The sequence below is a fragment of the Fundulus heteroclitus genome, chromosome 1 (assembly GCF_011125445.2).
Source record: "Fundulus heteroclitus isolate FHET01 chromosome 1, MU-UCD_Fhet_4.1, whole genome shotgun sequence".
In the NCBI taxonomy this organism is placed as follows: Eukaryota; Metazoa; Chordata; class Actinopteri; order Cyprinodontiformes; family Fundulidae; genus Fundulus; species Fundulus heteroclitus.
In genome coordinates, this window is record NC_046361.1 from 8,840,499 (window position 1) to 8,857,883 (window position 17,385).

The following is a 17,385-nucleotide window of genomic DNA, read 5'->3' on the forward strand; positions in this document are numbered from 1 at the left end:
CAAAGAAGGGCTGTTTATATTAGCGTAAATGGAGCAAAGTGGTATCCTCGGGGATAGGAGGCAAGTTTAATGGTTTAAATTGTCAGATTTTCAGGATAGAAAAAAAAAAAAAAGACTCATTATTGCAATCAGCTCCTTTCACACACACATGCCCGTGAGACAGATTTTAACTCCGCACACCAGACGGCCTCAGAGGAACCGTCGGTTTCAAGACGCGAAACACAAATGCTGTGAGGGGGGGGGGGAAATAAAAAGAAAAAAAAAAAGCAAGTCAACTTTCCTGCAGCAAACCGCACTGAAAAGGCAAAGCGCATTCAGGAATTATCTTCGTCAGTTCATTAGCTTTTAGCGACTTGGCTAACAAAGAGGAGAGACAACAGAGATTATGTGAGAATTACATTCAGCGGAGAGATAAAACGTAACCCCATCAACGGAGGGGAATGAGTGGAGGAATGGGACGGCAGCGGCAAGCGCTCCTGATGAGGAAGCACCTGCGCGCTGCCATCACATTAGGAGAGAGCGGCGTAATGCACCGACCTGCACAGGCTCCCTGACTCTGGATCAACAAGTGTCTCTTTTCCGAACATCTGGCACTCTTTAGCTCGCACTCGTTCGGGTACGTTTTCCCATCCGAGCCGCAGACCTGCAAAGGAAAACAATTACAGAGAGTCAGTTTTTTAATGACGTGGTAACCTTTCTCATCACACTTTAATGAGCAGCTAAGCTGTGTACCTCCTCCCCAACCCAACGCACATCTACTCTCCATACGTTGATGTGCAGGTTAAAAGCTGATCCTCTGTATGATAGCAATGTGACGGACGCCACTGTTAGCAGCAGGGTTTATAAACGCCCAGATCAGAAGATAGATCAACACCATGTTTGGACATTTGAGAGCACGGAGGAATATTATCAATAACCGTTTCAGCTCCTCCTATAATCTACATTTGATCTTTACTCTTTGCGATTAAGTGAAATGTCCTGACAATGAATAGAGGGGTGGAAGTGACCACACTAATATTACCACTATGAACTATAGGGGGTAGAGGAGGGTGGAAAGAGCAGGACAGCTGCAGAAGGAGCATAAGTCGAACCAAACAGAGCTATCATTAAGATCTTCCAGAGTATGTATAATTTAAAATATATTCCTAAATAGAATCTTATGCACGTAATGAAAGGCGGAGTACTGTCAGAAACAACTTTGCTTAAATATAAAGCACTGAAAGGATGAGAAAAGGCTGCATGATGAGCACGAGATTGAGCTCAGTGCTTTGTGGAATTCCCCTTAGAATTGTATACACACACACACACATATATATACATATATATATATATATAGATATATATATATATATATATATATATATATATATATATATATATATATATATATATATATATATATATATACACACACACATATATATATATATAAATATATACACACACACACATATATATATATATATACATATATATATATATACACACATATATATATATATATGTGTATATATATATATATATATACACACACATATATATATATATATATATATATACACACACACAAAAATCGTGTGTACAGCACAGTCAGCATTAAACATTTACACAAAGTGATGCTTAAATCGGTTTTGATCAACAATGTCCACTGGAGGAGACTTTTGAGTGGGTATTAAAGCCTTATTAGGAGGTCACATGACACAAACAGCAATAACCAATATGTTGTATTTATTGGTTTGCAACAATGTTTTGTTATCTTTTATGACATTTTACTAAACCTCTGGTTTGACCGATGTAATGCCACCACATTCGGTTTCAGCTGATAAGCGAGCGGAGATCCACTCTGCCTGAAAGCCGTACCTGGTTTTGTGGCACACTGTCGCAGTCAAAGCTGCAGATGCAGCGTTCATCCTCTGCGTCCTCGTCCCACAGGCCGCCATGCGTGGTGCAGCGTTCCTGTTCGCAGCTCTCCAGGCCGGAGCCAGACGCCCCAGAGCCACATTCTGCAAATAACCACACCAAAAAAAAAAAACACTATATTATTCATAAAACACACACAGAATCATTAAAAAAAATAAAAAAAAAAAAAAAACAATTATCAGGAAGAAAGAGAGATTTCTTTCATCGCAGATGAACGACTGCCTAACTTTTCTAAAGGTGACAATGTCGGGATATTCATCCTGTAAGAGAAGACACCAAAAGGACTGCTGCTGCTGCTAGTCTAAGATAATGACCCACTGCAGCAAGGGCTAGATAGTGACTAAATAAATTAGACATCTCTGCACCACCAATGAGGCGTCCTCTTTATTTCAATTAAATCAGAAATAAAAAGGGAGGAAAACTTTGGCCTTTCAGTGCACGGAGAAGTGCTGGTGAGACCCGCTTTATGGTTGCCTGCTTCCTGATATGAGAATGCAACTAATTGCACAGTGTTCTGTAAAATTTAATTATCTCCCGAGACCCTGGAGAAAGTTGTCACAGCTAGTCTTTAACTGTGACCCTGAAAGGTCGTTCACTTGGTTTAAAAGCTGCTCTGAAAGAAAGGGAAGAGCTACTCATTTGTGACTCTGGTAAAAGGGGGGAAAATAATATGAAAATCCTTTTCTTTTCTGTATTTTTATTCTTTCAAAGGAGATTAAAATGAATATTTATTTATTTTTTATTTAAAAAGCTGCGAGACATCTGTGTACATGTTGGTTAGGGGATTCGTTTAAGGAAAACAAATCGTGCAGACGAAGAAAGTGGGAGGATCCTGCCTTTTGAAGTTGCAAACATCTCCTGCAGCGGGGGTCCTGGGGGAGATTAGGTGAATGCGCGTGAAGACAGGGGTATGAAAGCGTGTCAGACGCGGGGAGGGGGGTGGGGTGGAGGAGAGACGCTCATGAGGCGGGCAGAAAGTTCATTCGAAACTAATTTGTTATTCAGAAAAGGAACTAAAAGCTCCCAGAGAAGCCCAGCGGATTCAAACGGCGGGTAATCAAGGTGTTCCCTCCTCCTCCTCCTCCTCCCGTCGTCTTGTCTTCTCTTTGGGCCGATTCCTCTCTGTGTATTGATGCTCCACCTCTAATGGCCAAATCAATGTCCCAGTGATGGAAGTAGCACTTAGCGTAACCCATCTCCTAAAGTAGATTATGGAGAAGGTCACAGAGGAGGGGAGGGGCAGGGGGGGGGGGGGGGGGGGCTGAGGAAGCCTTTGGTTCTTCTTTGATTTGGGTCATCAGCAATGGGATGGGAGAAGCTTTTTGAGGGCTCGATTTAGTGGAAGGAGCTCTGACTTCATTATCTGGAGCCCGCATTGTCCCGACGGACATCAAGACCGGTTAAGGGATTGGTTCTGTCTCCGTGTTTAAACCCGCGTAACCTCCTCATCCCTAATCCTTTTACCAAACGACACAACTGTATTGATTAGGAGCCGCAGTCTTGGGTTTAGCGAAACGTTTTGCGACGAGGCTAACGGCTTCTCGGCCGCCGGTGCCATTATTCCTGGCTTCAGTCGGCCTTGAAAGAAGACGGATCAGAAAGAGGAGAAGCACTGTGGGTTGGCCTCCCGCATCTGTATACTGTACGCCAGCTCAGCAAGCCACAATAAAAAGAGGGAAATGCGAACCCTCCCAATTCATATTCCGCTCAGGCGCCCTCGCAGAGTCGAGATAAATAAATAAAAGAGGCAAGACATTAAAACAGAATAAATAAATAAAAGTGAAAGGCGAAGGGGGGGGGGGCCTAATTAGCCGTTGCGCTTTGATGTGTCCACCACCTGCGCCGCCTATGAACCTTTCAATTAATCCATCCCCAGCTAAGATGGCTGCATCAGCTATTCTCTCTGCGCTGCCCATCCGCTCCTTTTTTACTCAATCATGTCAGAGGCCCGAGTCTATTTAGCCGAGGGAGCTCCATTAAGAAGGCAGGATTCAGCGGCCGAGGGAAAAGAGAGGACGTGAATTGCATGAGAACACCTTCACGGAATCATAGCGAGGATTCGACAACGAAAATAATATCAGAAGTGAGCCGTGCAACCGTGTTGTCGAAGCTGTCTGGCAGTGAATCGAAAGAGCAGAACGCGGGTGAATAATTGAAGACGTAGGAGAAAGTGGGCGAGAAATCCTGAGCTTTTTGGTAAACCGCAATACTCGACGGCTCCGCTGCTGGATGGTGTTATCAGGATCGAGTTATCCTTTGCGTTAAAGCTCGTTTGGATTATTATCGCTTTGCGGCACTAAACACTGAGGCGTTTTTCACAATAACACGGATATTTGGATCATCTGATGCATCTGTTCCTCTTGTCCACATGCAAATCTGAGTTTAAGTAAGATAAACAGAAATTTTTAAAAATAGGTTTGTGCTGGTCTACCCATCTGCGATGGATATCCAGAGATTAGAAACAATTTAGGAAGTGATTGTCAGCGTGTGTCTCTGCTCCAACACCACAATAAACGTCTTAGTCAGCATTATTAAAAACTTGTCCTATTTTAGAGGCAACAACGTGATAATGGTTGCTTTTATCTTAATTAAAAGCAACTGGATCATGTTACATACTTTGATTTGTCATTTTCTTTTAGTACGCACAGTGGTTTAGTTATCCTTTGTTTATAGGAGTTGAATAATATAGACTTCTCGGCTAGCGGACCAAACTCAGTTAGATTGAATGTGCTCACACAAATCTTAAAGCGTTGGTTACCCTGAACAAAATCGTTGTCATCGTTGAATGTTTATATTTATTCATATATGTGTGCAAATATGTATGCATATGTGTAGGTATGTTTACAAGTGTAAGTGTAGAATGTGTTTTATATTTGTCATATTTCATGCCCGCATGAGGGTACATACATACGTTAATATGTGTATATGTTGTATATGTATTTGTTTATGTGTTTGTGTATTTTCCTTTTCTTTCAATTATTTGTTGTATTCTTTGTTTTGTTTTTAATGTATATATTTTTTCAGGACCCCAGGAGGAATAGCTGCAGCATAGCTGTAGCTAATGGGGATCCTTTCAATAAAACTAAACTAAACTATTGTCACTTTGCAGCTCTTCATGACTGGAGCGCATTTGAATGCCTCCAGTTTAAACTGTAAAACATTTAGACTGGTCAAATGTTTTCTTGTTCTATGACCACTTTGTAATCAGACAACCCTAAACAAAATAAATTAATAAAGGACTCAAAAAAATTATACTCTAAGAACAGATTGTTTAAAACAAATTTTGTGACTTGCAAAGTGTTTATCTGTGAATACAAATAAGTGGGGAAACGTGAGCTAGTTGTAGGAACCCAATACTGTATGTTATCTTGTCTCCTGAGATGCACTGATATCAGGGAAAACCGGAGCTACAATTGTTTTAGGACAATCTTTGGCCAAAACTTTAGTAAAACTCTCTAAGATGGACTCTGTCACTGCCTGCTGGTATACAACGTAGCTATTCTAGTCTTTTTAATCCCAGATTAAGAAAATATCCTAGAAAATACCCTGAGCTGTGTCGTCGGACCTGAACGTGATATTCTGCATTAGCTCAGTTCTTGCTCTGTCAGTCCTTCATGGATGTGTGAGAGGACATTAGTTCAAACAAAGGTCCCAAATGACAGACACATGATGCGTCACGCCTTATGGGTAGAAAGATGAGGTGTTTGCAAATGGCAAGAACAAGTTTTGGTACCTCCGCAGAAGGTTACAAGTCCTGATTGGGCATGAAAATGATAGATGAACGAGGAGCTCCGTTCTCCGCCATCCGCCTCTCTTCATCTCTGGTGACCTTTCGCGTGCTCTGGGGTTTGATCCGGTCCGTGCTTTAAAAGAAGCCGAGGGTTCGCCTCTTCGCCCACTTACGACGTTGTTTATTAAATGCTTTATTTTTTTTAATTAAAAAGGACCCCCGGCGCCCCCACACTGCGACTGAAGCACCACTTTCTGTTGCCACTTTGTCAGTGTCAGGAAAAAAGGAGCTGAGGCCAAGCCTGCCCGAGTGTGAAATTAAACAGGTGATAAATTTCCCCGTACGGCCAACAGTGGGAACACTGTCATTTTTCTTTACTACTAAATAAAAGCAAGAGAAAACAACTTTCGCTTTTTTTTTTTTTTTACGCCGTGCCCTCCTCCCAATAAGACTAATGAGGGCGGGTTTTAAGGCGGCCCCGCGTGAGCGTATAAATCACATGTTCATTTCCTCCCCAGGCTTATCTTTGATTTCACACTGGTGATGTAAAGCTCTGCCGCTGTCAACTGAGCAAGCAAGAAAATACAATAGAATATGTTGTGACAGGGGGTGGGAGGGGTGGGGGGGGGGGGGGGGGGGTGCTCTGTTTGGAAATATAGATTCTCTTTATTTTTGCCAAACCTCACCCTTCGCACATCTCCGCAGGGGTGAATTTATCAGAGACAAATCATTTTTAACGCAGGCAGGAAGGTATATCAAAAGGAGAAAACCAACAGCTTGGTTCAGATTGTGTTACAGTCGCAGCAGACTTCCAGTCGAGGGGTTTGGGTCAGACTCGGGGGGGGGGGGGGCTGGAAAAAGACTCTGGGGGAACGAGCCGGCAGAAAAGACTAGCTACCCCCGGGGTGAGATTTATCGATTTCTGACCCATCTCTACCCCCAATATGTGGGGAAAAAGGGCATTGGTGCCTTTTTTTGTGAGGGAGGGACAATTTTGATGGAGAACAGTGCAAAACGAAGAGAGAAATGAGTGGGTGGGACAGCGTGGAGCGGTGGGGAGTGCAAAAAAAAAAAAAAAAAGATTCTATTGTGTAAGCCTGATGGTTTTTTCTCTGAATCAAAATGAGCAAGTGATGGAAAAAGCAGGATGTTCACAGAGTCCCTCGAGGGTGGGGGGCAGAGGAGAGCAACCCAACAGACAACGGGGAGAGCGTGCCAGCGAGTCGGCGCTGAGGGTGCACCGACTCGCGGTTCCTTGCGCCCCACACACAAAAAGGTCACACGTCTCAGTCAATGAAATGATGTTAAATGGACTGCAGGAGCTCCGGTGGCATGATTTGCCTCTCGGGCCCATAGAGGCAATATGGCTGACAATCGTAATGGGGAGGGGAAAAAAAAAAAAACACAAAAGAATAAAAAAAAAAGGGAAGAATAAAACCCCCCTGGGTAGCAATCAAAATGGAAGCAGATTCTCCTCATCTGTTTGCCCAGTCCTCCAAACTACATCCATTTTTCTTCTCTCCAGCCATCCCTCCTGCTGGCAGGTGTAATCTGCTCCCCTTCACACCTTGTCAGAGGATGACTATGTTCGCTGTGGCGACCCGCTACCCACGGGGGGGGAACAGCGTCGCCACTATCTGCATGACAACCAGAGGCCGGGCGCGCTGCTAACTCCACGGTTTGAAGGGCTGAGCGAGGGGACTCTGAGACGCGTTCTGCCGGGGCTTGTCACGGCGGATCAAGATACGATCTGCACGCCAAATTAGGTTCCATTTTCCTATCGACGTAGGAGAGGAACGGCAAAGCTCCAGCCGTGGAGAATCGGGGATACTCACATCAGATGCCATCAGTCACACGTTTAAAAGCCTAATTGGATAGAAGGGCTTCATAAATGTTGCCATGCGTCTGTCAGGGCACAAACGAAATCTGGCGGCAATCCCGGGAAACTCGGCGAGGACGGATTAGTCTTTACGGCATCAAATAGTTCATTTGATTCTGATGAACCGATCCATATTTTTCAATGTCTGTACTTGCCCTTTTGTAATGGCAGTTCTTGCTACTAAAGGCACCGTTGGTAACACCTTCCTTTTAGACCCAATACACGTCCTCACATGGAGACCTGCCTGAACATGGACATGCGGAATAGAAAAACCATTGGTTGTTTTTCAGTGCCTCTGCTGGGTGGTGAGCCCATTTCAAAAATCACTACCGCCCTTTTCTTTGTTTTACAGTCAGTGTCAACGTTGGCTAAACTAGCTCAGCATCTCAGAGACGGTATAACCGAAATCGGTGCAATCTCATTTATTTATGAAGTACTGGCAGAACTTAGACAAGTGAACATGGACAAGTGTAAAGAAGGGAATTGGAGATGGGGATAAAAGATGACATTTGGGAAAAAGGTGTGAAATATGTTCATCTCTGCTCCCTTAACGCTAGACACTGTCTGACCAAGCTCAAAATGCTGCACAGGGTACAATACCCAAAGGTAAAATATACTTCCAGATGTATCGCCACTATGTGAATAATGTCGTTGAGCGGATGCCGATTTATTACGTAGCTATGATCTGTGTCCTGTAGGCTGCAGAGATTTTGGGATGCATAATTTTCATTCTTTTCAAAAAGTTCTCAACGACGAAATCAGACCAGATGTCGTTCTGGTTATACGAAGGGTTTCAGACGTTGCACAGCAGCTTGCTCTATACTACGGCCCCCTCTGTGCAAAATAACTCATCCTGTTGCTCTGGAAAAAGAAGGATGTCCAAACTTCTAAAGCCTGGATCACAACATTGACTGATCTCTCATCTGGAGAGAATTCATTACATCTTCAATGGCAGTCTGAAGGAGTAAAAAAAAAAAAAAAAACAGTAATCTATACTTTATGAACAACAGCTCTGCCATAACTTAAGTAGCACCTATTTGGATAGGATGGTCAAAGGGGTGGGGGTTTATCCTGGTGATTCCCATGTCACCTTTTGTGATTTGTCTTCTGCTTATGGAACAGATAAGGAAGTTCTTTCATGTTGGTCATCTGTGTTAATGCCGTACAACAAAAAATAGTGGAAGAAACTGTGAAAGGGGAATGAAACAACCTGGAGACGTAGGGCTGCCAACTAAATCTCAAAAGGTGATCAGCTGGTCAGATACTTCCACTTTGTCATGCTCATTAAATACATAAAAATATTAAAACTCTAACTCTAACAGAAACAGGATATTCTGTTATGCATCTTGAGCTATTTTTCTCTCTCTAGGGTTCAAAACATCCCTTTACAAGGAACCCGCAGACCTTTTTTATTATTTTAAATCCTTATTGCATACAATTGGTAAAACAAAACAAAGTTTACTCAGGTGGCTTTAGTCCAAGACAGAACATCAATAGGACAAAATTGGATTTAAATTGGAATCAAAAATTGGAGTCAGTGAGTAAAAACCTAATTGGTGCACTTCTAATTCATTCCCTGATCAATGTTTTGTAAATTTTCACTAGCTCTGCAGTCAGAGCCTCAAATAATTATGATATTCAGTTGCTTCACAGGCAAAAAGCTTCACATCATGGAAATTTTTTTTAAAACCTTTGCACAAAATATGCACAATAGAGATCAGAATGCGCAGTGTGTTGTAATTAAGATCAGGACGACTTGAATAGCTTTACAGTAGCTGGAGTTTGTCGTTAAAATGTACGCCCCTCTAGTTCTGGGAGACAACTGTCTCCGTTTACAGAGACCCAGTGTGACTTTCCGAGCAACGATTGTTGATACCAGAGTGCTGACGAGCTGCCGGAGCTATTTCAGCGTTCTGAAAAATCCACAAACGACTTAGCGGCGTAGCACAGGTCACTTGGTAAAGTTAATTACACCACTTCAATGGCTGATCGGTTAACATAATTACAACATTTCAAAGTCCATTTCCTACCTTCCTCGCAGCTGCCGGGCTTCGCCACGTCAATTTTCCTCCTCTGCGTGCAGGAGGCCCTGAGCAGCTCGCACTCGCTGTCGTAGGTGATGCCGTCAGCGCCGCACACCGGGGAGCCGGCCTCGCCCGTGCACTGCGGGCACTCGCACTCTTTCTCCACACACCGGGCACCCCAGCCGCAGACGGTGTCGCCGCACGTCTCTGTTATCACATAGACAGTAGAGGGATGGTTCAGAGCGTGGCTGGTGATGAGAGACACCATCAGGACAGAAATTCAAATGTACATCTCAAACAGATATTTAAATGAGATTTTATTCCCTGCCTGCCCGCCTGCCTGAAGTTGCAGGGCTCATATTCTGCATTTCATTCCCTGCTTCAATCCAGAGGGACGAGAAGTTAATGAAACAGAAGGATAAAATGCTTCTCTTGTGAGAGTCCTGCTCGCTTTAGCCCTCACAGATCCCAAAATAGACGCGCGCGACAAGCCGTGATGGCTGGCGCGGTGGCGCGTGAGGCGTCCATGTTACTTACTGCACTCTCCCTGGCTGACCACCCGCAGCTCCCGCTGCTCTCTGCAGGACCGCACATTTAGCTCGCACTCGCTGTCGTAGGTGGTGCCGTCGCTGCCGCACACGGGCTGGTGCGAGTCGACGCACTCCGACGGGCACACGCACTGTCTGCTCTGGGCGTCGCAGATCGCCCCGAAGGAGCAGTTGGTGCACGCTTCATCTGAAGAGAAACACGAAAAAAGGAAGGCCAAAGACTTAGTATGTGTGTGTGTGCGTGTGTGTGTGTGTGTGTGTGTGTGTGTGTGTGTGCAGTCACAGTGAAATTAGCAAATAACTTCTTTTCTAACTTATGTTATCAGTATGCAAATTACAAAGCCTTGCTTAGATTTTAATGATCCTTGAAAATTTCTTCAAGTGGATGTAAAGTTTTTTGCCGAACAATTTTTTCTTTCATTAGCTCAGAAACGTTCATCTCTACATATCCCTGCCCCCCCCCCCCCCTTCCCCTCCTAAAAAAAAATCTCCACCAGTAACGATATTAATATGTCATTAAGGACTTTCAATTATGAAAAGTCCTGTATGCTTCCAATGCTTTGGCCATTACTCAAACAAGCTGAACCGGCCTGAGATTTTAGACCGGCATCATCTAATTCTAACAGTTTGGCCTGTAGAAGTGGCCCTTTTGCAGCTTCATGGGAATCCGCACCAGCTAATAAATCAGCGTCATCAGCGGCTTGTAAATTTAGTGCTACTAATGCAGATGTGTGACAAATCAAAAATGAAATCAAAGCATTATATAACTTGTAGGAGCTATGTCTGGTTGTAAAGCGCTATCCAGCTGCTGTGAGATTGTGACTTTGTCTGCTGAACTAAGTTCAGCTAACTTGATGAGGCCTGAATATGACGCCAAGTACTTCAAGCTTTAAACCCTGCTATATCTATATTTAAAACTTTATATCTTAAGTTAAAGAAGGGAAAATGCTAGAGTTGCCATGTTGTTTTTAATGGCATCGACTAAGAAATTGTGCTCGCCAGGCAAGCTAAGCACACTTGGTTACAAAAGCATTTAAGAAGCTTCTACCACTTCTCTATAATTTCTGTGCCAGCATGTGGGACACTTGGTGGAAAAATAAAAGGAAAGAGAAAAACCAAGAATTGGTGAGCGCTGCGAGAACGCGATTCGCAACCTGAGGGCCGCCAACGATGCTAATAGCATCGGACATTTACATGCACTGTACTCCGCGGTACAGAGCCGTTCTTTCTACACGTTGTAGCATAAAGCAGACATGTAAAGCAGACTAAACGTTCTCTGTTTGGACCAATCAGAATGTACAGAATTATTCATATTTGCTCAGTGTCAAATAAAAAGAAATAGGATTTTTCCAAACTCAGAAGTTCCCCTGCACTATGCATTTCACCAGTGTTTTGAATGATGAACTGGTTAGGTCACAATATTCGAGTTAAATCAAAGCACGCCTGTGGGTGGATTTAAGCCAGCACCTCAAACACGTTACTTCCTGTCTGACATCATAGACAAGAAACCCAAAGAAATCCACCATGACATCAGGTAGAGAAGTGTGGACCTCCCCAAGTTCAGTTCATCCTTGGGTCTAGGTTCTAGATGTCTAAATGTGCCACGTTCAGCTGTTGAAAGCACAGGAATGTCCAGGTCTGACCCTGTTCTGGAAGGGGTCCGGTTCTGTGTCCCAGAGACGAAGGTGTTTTGCTGTGAAAGACGCCGGATAAAACTGGCTAGAGAGTTTCATTGTCCACAGTAAAAAAAAAAAAGTCCTGTACTGATGTGGGCCCATGAGGACCATAAAAAGTCAGATCACAGGGACAAATACCTTTATATTTGGACATGTCCTGTGACCGGATGAAACTAAAATTGAAGTGGTCATATTGAGCATTTTCACATTTGCCTTTCTGGAACGCTTTAAATTTAGACAAGCGTGAAACTTGCAACATAGCTAATTAAAACCTGGACATATGACAACACCTAAAACTTTAAACTTTAGTCTGTGATTTGAGAATACCTTATTCTTTTTGCGCACCATCGCCAAATATGCTTAAAATCTTGTTTGCTCTCGTCAACACAGCCAAACACATTGCCTCTTTTCTTGAGCTGGAAGGACCGTTCTAACTCTAGTAAAACGGATCAAAAACACATTCACCTTTTGTTTAAAAGAACAATTTTGAAAAATCACACTAAAGTAATTTTTTATTTTAATATCTAAATTCAGTTGGGGTGAAAAAAAAAAAAAAAAAACACGTTGGGAAATAACTGTTGTGCACTAAAAGCCCTTGTGCTCCACTTGCTGACACACCTAGCAATTTCTATAATGTGAATGTTAATCGTTTGATCAAATGTATGTCAAGAGTGTCTAGGAACGTCAGAATAGTAACTCCTGGTGGCTTCCCAAGACTCTGGGGTGTAAATATAGCGCGAGACAGAGACCAGAGAACATACCATTCAAAAAGGAGAGGATGTTTGTTCAACTTCATACTGTAGGTGAGGGAATGGCAACAAGAAAACAGCTAATGGTTGATATCTGCGAGCTCCATAGACAAAAAGTTTAAGCTGTAACAAACAAGGCTAAATTTTACCAAAACCCAGAGACCTGAATGGTAAAGGAGAGAAAGAAAAGCCCACTGCTGGAGAGCTGCAGATTCTTTAACTCCCCATTAGGCCACTGTAAAGACCAATCATTTAATTTTAAGGCTTTTCACTGATCCTCACTGGGCGTGCCAATGCAGGAGAGGAGGTTTTAAAGCATCCACTTCATTTGTGAGGAGATCGCATGAGTTATGCTTCAAAGGCTCTGATAAGCTTGGTCTATGTTCTTGTTTCTATTATTGGCAGCAGCATTGATAAATTGGACGCAGCGCTGCTAATTTAACACCGCAGCGGAATCCGCCCGAGATCTGCTGAACTGATGAGATAAAATAAAACCGGCGCACCCGTCAAATAAAAGGTGGCACCTTTCACATTAATTTGATGTGCAGAAAGCACGGAATAAAAAAAAATAAAAAAATATCTGCAGAATAAACTACCTGGAGATGAAAAGGAGCAGGGTTTAAAGAAAAGATGGATTGATGGCCTCTATTACTCAAGAAATGTCAAACCACCAAAACATCCCTCTCCAGGAACCAAAATTAAATAACCGAACAGATATAAACTTTGGAAAAGAGAAGGGAGGCTTCTGGAAGAGCACCTCTCTCTCTCTCTCCAGTACTCCATTATACAGGCTTGATGGGAGGCTGGTCAGAAGCTGAAGCCATTCCTGTGGAAAAAATCCACACGAGAGCCCGGCGCGCCGCTTGCCAAGTAACACTTATAGCGTTCCGAAAGCACGAAAGGAAAAAGATTCTCTGGACTGATGAGACGAGAATTGAATGCTTTGGCCTGAATGCCAATTGCTGTATCTAGCGAGAGCCAGCTCCAGCTCCTCACCTGGCTACCACGGCCCTGTGGGGAAAACGTTGTGCCAGCCACGGCTTTTCTGTAGATGCTTCAAAGCAGCAGGTACTGGGAAACGAGTCAGGGCCGAGTGAGAAAAGTAACACTTTTCAATCCGCATCCGCAAGTTTGTCAAGTTAAAATTATCTCCCGAACAATATGCTTTCTTTTCTGAAACGCTAAGCGCTTTCCTCCAACATCTCTATTCTGATCTCGACGGACGATAGCTATAATTGTTCTTCAGAAATAGAGGACTTTCATGCATCTTCAGCGCATCTGGAAATACATTTTTCTCTGTAACGACCCAGACAGGCCCCACAGGGAATAAAAATAACCCAGAAGAAGAACCGAGCTCTTGTGGAGTGAAGAGCAAACACCTTTTCTCCCTGATACCAATTACACGGCAACGATTGCATTAGCTTAGCACCCTATCACATTCAATTAGAGGCAAGCTGAATAACTACTGATGATTTAGCACTAATTGAGAGAAGTGAGGCGGCCCACTGGAACCGTCCATGTTATTAATCTGTTTATCACTCCTTAAGAGTCTTTTCGCTTCCTTCATCTCTTCGTCTAACGCGGACATCCACTCCTCTCTCAGACTAAAAAGCCTCGGCACTAGTTAAGCCAATATGTAATCCGAATATACAAGAGAGCACCGACTTGTTAAAGCCAGCGTTTCTTTCAAAGTACATTTCCATGAAAATGTACCTAAAAAAATAAAACAGGGCATACGGAAATCATGATTTCCAAAAAAGATATTAGTGCTAGCCTTAGCATCAGTGGCCTTGCTGCTATCAGAGATCTGACCAAAACATGTAGCTTGATTTAAAAAGATCTCGAAAGATCCCAATTTTATACAATATGAGGAGTTATTCCTGAACACGCCAGTGTCAGACCGATGCAGGCTTCTTTTACCTGCAGCAACTCTGCACCTGAATTCCAGGGACCGACCCTACCATACCACAAACGATTGGAACAGCAGGAGGATAATGTTATATTTTCCCGCTCCTGTAATAGAGGTGAGCCAAACAAAGACATACCCGACACGTGCCAGACCTTACGTTTTAGCTTGAAGTAACTGGACTTCCTGCCTTTGACCAACAGCGAGACAGAAGCTCAAAAATCGGATCAAACTTCCAGTAAGGACTGTGGAAGAAGTTTGACCCACTGTCGTTGCCGTACTTTAGTTCAGTCGCTGTGTCGAAGTTACAAAAAAGGAGTTCAGATGTAAAGTGGCTATTCATTCCCTAAAAAAGAAAAAGACGACATGAACGCGAGGATTTAAATGCATATTATTATGATAAGGTTGTAAATATTAGTGCCTGTCTGTTGACTGTTTTGCCCCCACCGTGTTACAGTAATCGTTAGCGATGGATGAGATTTCCCCTAGATATTAGCTTTAAAGTATGGGTTTAGTGATTTAGTGAGGCAAGTGATGTCATAGTTGTTCACTTATCTGAAAAAATATGTGCAAAAACTTTTATGGAGAGGAGATTTAAACATTATTTGAAAGACTTTTTTTCATCAACAAAGGAAATCGAAGGAAAGAAAAAAGTCTTAGAATCATTTAGAAAGGTCATTGCTTTGAAAAGACTCAGACCAATAAAAATGTCTGTCTGTCTTAACAGTACAAGTGGTTTTGAGGCATTTGGTTTAAAATGATGTTGGGCAAAAAGAAAAAGAAAAAAAAAGCTACTCTGTCACAAAAATAAATAAACCTAAAATATAAGCGTCTGTAAAATAGGCTCGCTCAGGCCGTGGCTCTTCTGGGGTCGTCGCAGCTATAAATCAGGAAGTGGCGGTGGTGAGCGTTGTCCTTTATCAGGCTCTGTGTCCTGATAGCAGCCTCGCTCTTTTTTTTTTTTTTTATCAGCTCCTGCCCCTCGTGCCTGGCTCTCCACGCTGCCTGATCCTCCAGACAAAATGTGCCTCTGACAGGGAAAAAAAAAGGTGAGCCGCGGTTCAAAGCAGGAGGAACAGAGGGAATCGTCGCCATTACAGATTGTGTTAAGAAGTCCATTTTTTGTTCTCTGATTCTCTCATCTTGAAGTCTTTCTCATCACGCTTTAGTTCCAGAGAGAAATTCTCTACCTCTCTTTGAAGGCGACTGGATTCAAAACTGCGATAAGCTCAAGGTGAATCAAAATCTTTCCAAAACATTATGCCACACAGACAATATCATAACCAGTGGGCGCTAACCAGACACCTTGTTTTTTGCAGGAAGCGTTTTCCTCACAACGCTTAGTGGCAAAATGGCTCACTGCCAAGGGCGCCGTTATACCAGGGGGCAACAGCAGCACTAAAAAATGACGCTGAGTTTCCTATTCAATGCCAAAATAACTCTTAAAATAAAATTCTAAATTAGATTGGTCTCAAGAGCACAACGTAAAACACTTACCTGCTAAGTCTTGAACTTGACTTTTCTCCATTAGATCTGTGTTGTTGAATTTAGTTTGAGGAGGGTCTTAACCAAGGAGCCACTCATGCATAAATACCACTGACAATGTACAAAATTTACAAGTTGCCAAGCAAAATACGCAAGACAGAACATACTGTATAGACCAGAGCAGATATTTAGGCTTTTCCTATGTTAAAACCATATTTAGCTTGCATGTAAATTGCAGCGTATGTCTAAGCAAACCAAGGTAAACTGCGTATCTCCGCCAATGAAGGCCTCTTGACAGTTACTGGCTGAAAGATTTGGATATGCCTCACTTACATAAAGATGGGCTGAGTATTAGATACACTTTCATTGGCCAAGCTCTGGAGCCGGCACAGCCAGCTCTGGCACTCACCTCCGTCGAGATGGGGCGCTTTATGTGCACAATTTATCACACATGTAGGAGGAGATGTGGTTCAGAGACTGAAGGAAAAAAACACTCCTGCACTTTAAAATGCAGATTTCTAATAGTGTTGGTAAAACAGAAATGGCTTCTGACGAGGGTTTCGACATGGAATAAGCTGTCAATATCTTACCTGCAGTAGACACCTGTCCTAACGTCATTAGCACATCAGTACTAATGGAGACTAGTTGGCTCTAGAGGCTACAGCTAATCTGAGAAAGGCCATCACCAAGGAGGACTTTTACAATCTCCCTAAAACTCCAGTCTGAAAAAAGTCATAGTGCTCTTTGTGAACCTTTAGTCCATCCTCAAGTTTCCTGTAAGTGAATATCTAAACAGAAGATGAGGATTGTTTACGCAGGAAGCGGAGGTCAGAGGCAGAGTGCCGCCAACGCCACAACTTTCTGGTCAGAGCAGCTGTTAAAGTGATGTCAAAATCTGTTCTCACACGGGAAGGTCACTGGTGGTGCACCACCGCCGCCGACCTCCAATTGTGCTGTAAAAACAAAAACAAAGAAACACCGGCTTCTTTTTAAATAGACTTAGGCAGACTTTATTGTCATTCTACCGCACATTCACAATGAGTGGAAACTCGATGCAAGGCTCCGAGGACAAACGACAGAGGAGAGACGTTATAAATAAAATATGAATATGTGTAAGAGCTTTTAGCAGACCGGTGCAAAGTGATGGCAGTCTTATGCTTCATTAAACAGTATTTACATAGATGGCTATGAGGCTTTTGAAACCGGAGTTGTTATAAGGCCATAAAAGTCGGCTTTGCCTCTGATTAGCCTTTAGCTTCAGCCTCTAGGACAGACTAATCTGGATTGCACTAATCGAAGACACCAGGTCCCTCCAGTTACGATATCAGTCTTCAATAAAACACGCTTTACCTGTAAATAAACCTCGCTCTCCGACAATCGCAAACTGTAATTTTCTTTTTTTACGTTGTTAAAAACATTCAAATTGCAGTTCTCCTTCATGCCTTTGGACCTCAGTCCATCGTGTGCT

The 17,385-nt window shown here is 43.0% G+C and overlaps 1 protein-coding gene across 1 annotated transcript in view; it reads right to left on the bottom strand.

Moving 5' to 3' along the window:
* Nucleotides 1-17,385, bottom strand: part of agrn (agrin) — a gene marked incomplete in the record, with an annotated part of 352,884 nt that overhangs the window by 82,555 nt on the left and 252,944 nt on the right. Inside the window, 4 exon segments of the mRNA XM_036129007.1 lie at nt 538-643; nt 1,861-2,003; nt 9,560-9,760; nt 10,091-10,288. Coding sequence (XP_035984900.1) covers nt 538-643; nt 1,861-2,003; nt 9,560-9,760; nt 10,091-10,288 — 648 coding nt within the window.